This window comes from Orycteropus afer, unplaced genomic scaffold (assembly GCF_000298275.1).
Source record: "Orycteropus afer afer isolate SDZICR_OR568_19922 unplaced genomic scaffold, OryAfe1.0 scaffold01129, whole genome shotgun sequence".
NCBI lineage: Eukaryota > Metazoa > Chordata > Mammalia > Tubulidentata > Orycteropodidae > Orycteropus > Orycteropus afer.
The window spans coordinates 251,976-260,941 of NW_006922716.1; the positions used below are offsets into that span (position 1 = coordinate 251,976).

At 56.1% G+C, this 8,966-nt stretch overlaps 1 protein-coding gene across 1 annotated transcript in view; it reads left to right on the forward strand.

Moving 5' to 3' along the window:
* The window catches only part of SLC2A11 (solute carrier family 2 member 11), a 37,262-nt gene extending 32,702 nt beyond the window's left edge, over positions 1-4,560 (forward strand). Inside the window, exons 4-9 of the mRNA XM_007958779.1 lie at positions 1,061-1,304; positions 1,415-1,525; positions 3,329-3,430; positions 3,836-3,911; positions 4,050-4,177; positions 4,360-4,560. Coding sequence (XP_007956970.1) covers positions 1,061-1,304; positions 1,415-1,525; positions 3,329-3,430; positions 3,836-3,911; positions 4,050-4,177; positions 4,360-4,560 — 862 coding nt within the window. The remainder of the gene's footprint in view (positions 1-1,060; positions 1,305-1,414; positions 1,526-3,328; positions 3,431-3,835; positions 3,912-4,049; positions 4,178-4,359) is intronic.
* Positions 4,561-8,966: the final 4,406 nt, after the last annotated feature.

The following is an 8,966-nucleotide window of genomic DNA, read 5'->3' on the forward strand; positions in this document are numbered from 1 at the left end:
TTTGGCTGATTGCTCTTCTCTTTGGCTTCCTGGGTTTTACCCCTTTCTCCTGCTCTTCCGGCCTGCTACTCTGTGCTATGCCCGTGCTTCCCTTGCTCCCGGAGACCCGGTCCCTCTCGGGAAGGTAACAAGGGAAAGTGTTCAGTGCAGATCAGTGAGTAAGCACAAGCCCGCCCGTGCCCACCTTGGGAGTGGGGAGAGAACTGCAAACTCACATAGAAAGGGGTGGGCCCGGGGGGGGAGTGGACTGGAGACAGGGATCTACCAGAGACAGTCGTGTTCTGTCTGATGTGCCTGCAAAATCCCAAAATTTGTTATTTTTAATTTTTATCGTGATGTGGGTGAAAGTGGACAGAGCAGATTCATTTTCCACACAGCAGTTCATACACATTTTATTTCATGACATTGACTGCAATTCCCCACAGTGCAACAGCTCTCTTCCCGCTTCCTCCCCGTGGTTACCTCTTCCCTGTGTCCTTCCCTCCCATGCACTCCCGCCCCCTGAGCTGTCTCCCTGTGCAAACACTGCCCTTCTGTTCTCCCACGATTGATCGCGCCAAGGAGTGTACCTACCTGATGTAAATGTTCACCCCATATGCCTGTCTGTTGTCCGGCTGGAAGCCACAGGAGTGAGTTCAGTTCCCGACCTGAGGGGTGACTAGGGGCCATAGTCTCAGGGGTCTCAGTAGGCTCTATCAGACCAGCAAAACTGGTGTTTTTTATGATTTTGAGTTTTGTTCCACATTGTTCTCCCCTCTATCCAGGATGTCCTGCACCGATCCCCTCCCTCAGTGGTTGACAGTGGTGGCCGGGCACCATCTAGTTCTTCTGGTCTCATGGTCCTATAGGCTGAGGATCGCATGGTCTACCAGTCCCCTTGGACTATGTTTCCATGCATCTTTGTTTTTCTTCATTCTTCTTTGCTCTGGATGAGGAGAGACCCATTGTTGGACCTAAATAGAACCCCTGGTTAAGGTCTTGTCACACTCCCAACAGTCATGTGAAATGACGGGGTGGCCCTGGGATAGAGTGGAGCTGGGGGGGCTCACTGAGAGTCCAGAGGGGCTGGAGGACGCGGGGGTCAGCAGCCGTGGCCTCTGTCCTCTCTGTGCTTAGCCCTGCGGCGGCTGCGGGGCAGCGGGGACGTGGTGGCCGAGCTGCAGGAGCTGGCGGCTGAGCGAGCCGCCTGCCGGGGCCAGCGGGCGCGGCGCCCATGGGAGCTGTTCCGGGACCCTGGACTGCGGAGGCAGGTGGCCAGCCTGGTGGTGCTGGGCAGTGCCATGGAGCTGTGTGGCAATGACTCGGTGAGGCCGCCGCGGCCCGGGCGCTGCTCTCTGGGCAGCTGGGAGCCATGGGAGGTGGCAGGCAGCCGGAGGACCTGGGCTCCTGAGCAGGCCCTGCCTCGCCTCTGCAGGTGTACGCCTACGCCTCCTCGGTGTTCCGGCAGGCCGGCGTGCCTGAGGACAGGGTCCAGTACGCCATCGTCGGGACTGGGAGCTGCGAGCTGTTGGCGGCTGTTGTCAGCGTGAGTCGGCCTGGCCGGCCGTCAGTGCGGGTCACCGGGGCTGTGGAGGGGTGCGGCCCGCGCTGGGCGACACGGTGAGGGGGGGACACGGAAACGACCGTCCATAGAGTTCTGTACTGTGTTCCAGCAGAAATGTACTGATTTATGTATTTATTTGATTAAAAGTATCCCTGTCTGTAAACTTATACCCAAATCACAAATAAAAATTTCAAAAAATAGCAGTAACAACAAAAATATCCCTGTCATTAGTTGCAGCGACAAAAGCATAATTTGTGAGCCTAGCTTGCAGGTGGGAGCTCCGGGGGCGCAGTGCCTAAGGCACTTGACTGCTCACCAGGAGGCTGGCGGTTCAAACCCACCAGCCACTCCTCGGAAGGAAGGTTCCGCAGTGTACTTCCGGAGCGATCCTGCCTCGGAAACCCAAGGAGGGGTCGCTGTGAGTCGGATCTGACTCAGCAGCAGTGAGTTTGGTTTTGGTTTTAGCTTGCAGGGATCATATACCCAGAGGGCCAATAGGCCGGGCTCGTTTCCTTCTTGAACCTGGTCGTGTGCTTCCACCTGAGCGGCCATTTCCCCGGTTACACTGGCTTCCGGTTACGTGGTTTCGTCCGCATGCGTGCTGCAAGCGTGCACTGCTGTTTTTCTTCCCACGGTATAGTCACTGATTTTGTCAAATTTTCTAATGTTTAAGCTATGGTATTGTGGCAGTTAATACTCGTGAACCTATTCCAATAACTGTTTTTGAGAATTTAGTAGTAATTAAGGAAAAAGCAAAAGGAAAAAACCAAACTCATTGCCATCGAGTTGGATCCGACTCATAGTGACCCCTCCTTGGGTTTCTGAGGCGGTATCACTATGGAAGTAGATTTGCCCAACCTTCCGTCCCAGGAGTGGCTAGTGGGTTTGAACCGCCAGCCGTCTGGTTAGCAGTCAGATGCCTTAGGGATTACATCACCAGAGTTCCTGATTAAGGAAAAGAAGAGAAATCAAAAAGGCTTCCGCTCAGCTACTAATAATGCTGTAACTAACAATGTTGGAATTCAGTGTAAAGGTTTTCTTTCTTTTTTTTTAATTGTCATTTGGGTGAAAGTCGACAGAGCAAATTCATTTTCCACACAGTAGTTCATACCCATTTTGTTTCACAACATTGACTGCCATTCCCCACGATGTAACAGCTCTCTGCCCACTTCCTCCCTGTGGTTACCTCCCCCCGTGAGTGCAGGAAGATTTTACAAAACAATTTTGTTATTATTCATATAATCTGAGAAATATTACTTTGAAGCAATTTACCACCCTATCAGGTGCACTAAGACTGAAGTTGGTAATAAACCCTGATGAGGATTCTGTAGGGTCCAGTATGGCAGGAGGCCTATGGGGGGCATGACACCATGCGTTGCCACGCAGGTGACTGCAGCCTTAGGAATGCTACTTGGTGAGCAGCTACGGCAAGCTCAGGGCCAACCCTCGACTGTCCCTGCCCCGTGGGGTGCCCTGGCTCCCGCAGGGACCCTCAGGTCCTCACTGGCACTCCTAGGGCAGTAAACCGTTCCCCGCTCCAGGGCACGCTGTTAAAATTTGGTCAGTTTAGTGAGCACCTGCTTGTTCCTGAGCTCCCACGCTGCTGTGTTGGGTAAGGAAATGGATAGCTTGAGTGATGGGTGAGATCCTGTAAGAAATTAACAACGTCCCAATCGCCTGAACAACCAATGCCCCCGCCCCTTCCCAGCTTCCTGACAGGACCCTCCCCAAGGGGCCCGGGGCTGCCCCACGGGTCGGTGACAGAGAGGGCTCCTTCTCTTACAGTGTGTGGTGATCGAGAGAGTGGGCCGGCGGGTGCTGCTGACGGGGGGCTACTGCCTCATGGCCTGCTGGGGGGGCATCTTCACAGTGGCCCTGTGCCTGCAGGTAGCTGGGGGGGGGCACAGGGATGTGGCCGGCAGCCTGTCCTCTGCCTCACCACTCCCTGTGACACAGCCTGTTTCCCTGGATGCCCTACCTCAGTCCCCCCAACCCAGAGCTCCTTCCATGGGGTGTCCTACCTCACCACCCCCTATGATCTGTGACACAGGGCCCCTTCCATGGGGTACCCTACCTCATCCCCATGAGACAAGGCCCCTCCCATGAGGTACCCTACCTCACTGTCCCCAACCCAGAGCTCCTTTCCCAGGGTGTCCTGCCTCACCACCCACCCCCTGTGACACAGGGCCTCTTCCCTGGGGTGTCCTGCCTCACCCACCCCCCCACCCCCCGTGACACAGAGCGCCTTCCCCTGGGCGTCCTGCCTCACCACCCCCTGTACCTGTGACTCAGACCTCCTGCCCCTGGGCGCCGTACCTGGCCATGTCCTGCATCTTTGCCTTCATCCTCAGCTTTGGCATCGGCCCCGGTGAGTGGGGGCCTCACTGAAGGCGCGGTGGGCAGGTGGGTGGGTGACGGGTGGGTGTGTATGTACTGTTACCTTTGTCGAGGCCCCTGGCAGGGTGGCCGGGTCTGGTCCCCACCCCTCGCCCCTCCCCTCTTCCAGCTGGAGTGACGGGGATCCTGGCCACTGAGCTGTTTGACCAGACTGCCCGGCCTGCTGCCTACGTGGTCTGCGGGGCGCTCCTGTGGTCTACGCTCTTCCTGGTGGGGCTGGGCTTCCCCTTTGTCATGGTAGGCCCACCTCTCCCTGACCCTGTCTGGCCCATCCTTGTCAGCAGGGAGGAGACCAAGATGGGTGGGGATGGGTCTTACCTGAGCAAGGTGGAACACGACCTTCATCACAACCTGGCAGGGGGCCTTCAGGGTGGGGCGGGCTCAGGCCACACCTGACTGGGGTCTCCTTTGCCCCACAGGAGGGCCTGTCCTGCTTCCTCTATGTCCCCTTCGTCCTCATCTGCGTCTGTGGGGCCACCTACACGGCCTTCTTCCTTCCTGAGACCAAAGGCAAGACCTTCCTGCAGATCTCTGAGGAACTGGACAGACTCAACTTCCCCGGCCGGACCCACGGGCCTGGGTGGAGGGACCCAGAGGTCATTCAGTCCACAGAGCTGTAACCCAGCAGCTCGCCCCAGCCCAGGGTGCGGGTGGCCACATCCCACCCACTGCTACCCATTCCTTTGTTTCCTGAGGGCCATGGCCTCTCCTCTCACTCACACCTGCATCCATTGGCTTAGTGAGCATTTATGGAGCACCTGCTGCATGCAGGCCTGCTGCCAGGTGCTTAGCAACTAGGGGTGAGCCAGGGAGAAGCATCCCAGGTGCTTGTCACCTAGAGGGAAGCAGCTGACAGGAGATACATGGCCGCCAGCAAGCAGGGCGTAGAGGCCACATCTCCTGCCCTCCTCTGACTTCACAAGCAGGAAACAGAGTCGCCATCAGCAGCCCAGGGCTGATTCCTATGAGGCCAGACATGCTGCCACCCTCCAGTCTTTTACCAACTCGGACTCCAGTCGTCCCTCCCACGGCGCTCACTGCTTCTCTTTTGGGTTCCATAATTTGTTGCAATAGCCACCCATACTCACGATTATGGGGTTTGTTAGGCAAGTAACAGGCTCAGGAATGTGCTCAGGAGGCAAGTCTTCAATCAGGACAGTGTGCCCTCTGACACCCCTCTCTGGTCCTTGGTCTCTCGGCCTGGCCTCTACCTCTACAGGCCAGGTAAGCCGGCCCCTATGGCTTCTGCCTCTTGGTTCCACTGCCGCCATCTCTCTGTCGGGGTGTCTCTCTGCAGTTCATCTCTCTCTGCCAGGCGTCTCTGCCAAGGAGGTCCAGCACAGGGATCTCGGGTCCAAGGACGCGCTCCACTTCACCTCCACCCTTGTCTCTTGATGGCAGTGAGATTCCCCCTTGCCGCATCTAATCATTTTAAGCCTGGTAGTGACAAAACTAACCAATCCCCAATTCAGACTTCTATACACCTTCTTTGCATGGTCCCACCTAGTGATCTGGTGGAAGTTACAAAGACTGTGGCTAGAAAAGCCATACCCAGCAATCCCCTGCACTGCGTCACCTTAATAGAGAGCTGCAGGTACAGACTCAGGGTGGAGAAAAACGCAGGGTGCGAGGGGCGTGGACGCTGGGGGCCTGACCTCGTCAGGGGATTGCTGAGGAGCTGATTTTTGACATATCAACTGTATCCAGGAATAATTTGCCTACAATAAAATGTATCAATTTAAAATATGTATTTGATGAGTTTGGACAATGTCTGTGTTCATGAAGCCCCCACGTGAAACGAGGTAGAACAGTGTCATCACCCCGAAAGCTCCCTCCCATCCCTCTGCAGTCAAGAAGGCACCCCCAGTCCTGGCCTCTTCTGAAACAGAGAGAGAGAGAGAGAGGGAGAGAGGGAGAGGGAGAGAGACTTAATGGAATTACAGTGTATACACTTTTGTGTCTGGCTTCTTAAAACTCAGGATGAAGTTCTTGAAATTCTTACATGTTGTTGTGTGTATCAGTACATATTCCTTTGTATACACTTGGTATATGTTGAGTAGTATTTCCTTGCACCGTAACTGCTTTACCCAGGGACCTGCTGTTGGACATTTGGGTTGTCCCTAATTCTTGGCCTTCATTTGGGTTGTCCCTAATTCTTGGTCTTCATGAATAAAACTGCTGCTAAAAAGGTAAGGAGGCCACATCTTCTGACCTCCTCTAACCACACGAGAGGAAGACAGAATCACCATCGGTAACCCAAGGCCTATTCCTGCAAGGCCAGACATGCTGCCTCCCTCCAGCCCTTTCACCAACTGTTCCTCCCAAAGCACCCACCACCTCTCTCCTGGGTTCAATAATTCGCTGCAATGGCCACACAGAACTCACAGATTACGGGGTTTATTAGGGAAGCACCAGGCTACAATTCAAGTTCAGGAAGAACGCTCAGTCTCTCTCTCCCAGCCCACCATCTCTCAGCCAACAGTCTCTCACAGTCTCTCTCCCAGCAGTGCGTGTCCCTCGTCTCGCTCAGCAATGTGCGTCTCTTGCATCTCTTTTCCAGCAGCACGTGTCTCTCAGGCACGCGTGTCTCTTTCAGCAGCACATCTTCCTCAACCAGCAGTCCGAGAGCCCTCTGCCTCTAGGAGGCCTCCTTTTGAGCCTGACAGAGTGGCCAAACTAGCCAATCATAACATCAGACCCAGGGAGGGACAGCTTGCCCTCAGGAAGAGTGTGGTTGAAAGTGGGTGATGCTGATGCAAAGATCTAGGGGACCTGCCTCGGTGTGACCTTAATGATTTACTGAAGATAGCCACAGGATGTCCAGTTTAATAAAGTTTGTCCTGGGATTGTCTTGTAGCCACCTTGTGGGTATGAGTCAGGACTGCATGGTCAGGAGTCATACCCTGACCACCATGTGGTCAGGTGGTCAAGCCCCAGAACCAATCCTGTAACCCTTGTTAATCTGCATTTGTGCATGTGCCCCAATCACGGTCCTTTCCCCCTTCTGTAGTCCCGCCTGTGACAGTGATGGATGGACCTCCCACCAATCATGATCCTGTGATGATTCCCTCTGTTCTCTGTCCTATATAATCAGCCCCATCACTGTCAGTCAGAGGACTGCATTCAGCTTCTGCACTGTGCACATGTTGATGGTTTCCCTCATCCTACATCAGAGCTTTGTTTTGTCTTTGTCCTGTCCAAGGCTTAATAAACAGGTCTCCACTGAACCTGTTTGACTCTGGAGTCTTTTTTCCCCTAGCGCAGTGGATACTGCCGACTGCTTCCTGAAAGTTGAGTGTTGTAGGGCAGATAAGACAACCTCTGAGGCAGTTCCACTCTGTCCTCTAGGGGAGCTGTGGGCCAGAATTGACTGCGCAGCAGTGGGTGTGGTTTGGGCTTTGCTTCTGTGAAGATTGACAGCCTGGGACACCCTGTGGTGCAGTTCCACTCTGTCCTCTAGGGGCGCTGTGGGTCAGAATGGACTCCACAGCAGTGGGTGTAGTTTGAGCTTTGCTTCTGTGAAGACTGACAGCCTTGGAAACGGGGGCAGTTCCACTCTGCCCCACCTTGTCTGGATGAGTCATATCAATGGGGTGGGGTTTTGTTGGTAGGAGAGCTGCAGCTTGGCTCCCAGATGAATATGTCCACTAGCACTTTGTCTGGACTGCTTTTGTGTTCTGATTTTATGTGTTTGTTGGCTCAATAATAAACTTGGTGAGTTCTTACACTTGGCATTGAGTGTGCAACTTTGGGTCTGGGTTTCTCGTTCTCTGCAGTACCCTCTTTGGCCTCTAGGGGGCACTGTGTCCACCTGGGCCAAGGAGCTGGAAGGCAGGCCCATGCTGGGCCCTATGCTTGTTCCTGTGGGGTGGGAGTAGGGAGGCTAGGCTAGCCACCCCCCGCCCCCCCAGAGCTGGGGTAGCTCCTTCTCTAGGGCACACGTGATTACAGATGGCCAGGCTAGGTGGGACCCTGACCATGTCAACAGGAGCTGGCTGAGTAGGTGTCAGGAATATCCCGGACCAAGGAGTCAGGGGGCAGAGTAGAGGGAACAGCATGTGCGGAGCCAAGCACCGGGCAGAGGCTGGCTGGTCTGCGGAGGCTGTGAGGGCTTGCGCTGAGGTCCAAAGGGTAGCAGGGCCCTGAAGGCCAGAGAACGTGATTTCCCCGCCAGTGGTGGGAAGTAGCAGGCTCCAGGGAGACCAGCAAAGGGGACTCACAGCACTGGGGCCCGCGAGGCTGCTCCCTAGCAGTCCACCGTCACAGTGGGGAACCGGGCCCACCAGGCCTGGCTCCCGAACTTTCTGCCCAAAGTTGCTCACATTCCTTCGGGTCACCAGCAACCGGGCAGAGCAAGTCACAGGGCCCGATCTGCTGCCAGGGGGTGGGGACCTAGACCCCTCCCACCCGGAGGCGCAGACCAGGCCCCAGCGTTGACGACCTGCTGGCTTAGACTGAAGTGGTGGGTGTCACGGGGTCCGGGAGAAGTCAGGGCTGGACAAGGCAGGCCGCAATGGGGCTGGGGCGGAAAAGCCCTGCCTGTGGCTCGGGCGTCCTGAACACGACACACTGGAGGTGGGGGTCAGGCTGAGAGTGCCATGGGTGTGGCAGGGTTACCATCCTGGGCACAGAAAAACTTCAGGGCCAGGCCGAGGCGTAGGTACAGATGGTCACGGGGCAAAACGGGCGTGGCTCCAGGTGGCCCCTTGCAATGGGCCCTGTGCCCAGCGGCGGCTGCGCCTGCAGGTTCACCGGGCCAGCGCACGGTCAAGACCCTAACCCAGGCGCCCCTCTTCCTGCGGAGCCGGCTCTGTCCGATCACTCATGCGTTCATTCGGCATTTACTCCGCATCTGCACCCACCAGGCGCTCCCTGGGAGTGGGAGACCCCTGTAGAGGCCCCCAACCCACAGCACACCCATGCACGCGCGCGGGGCGGTGGCACTTGGCTTGCGGCCGAGAGCCCTGGGGACAAAGAGCCCTCGTCCTGCCAACAGCGCCCTCCTCAGTCGCGGCGTGGCTCCGGC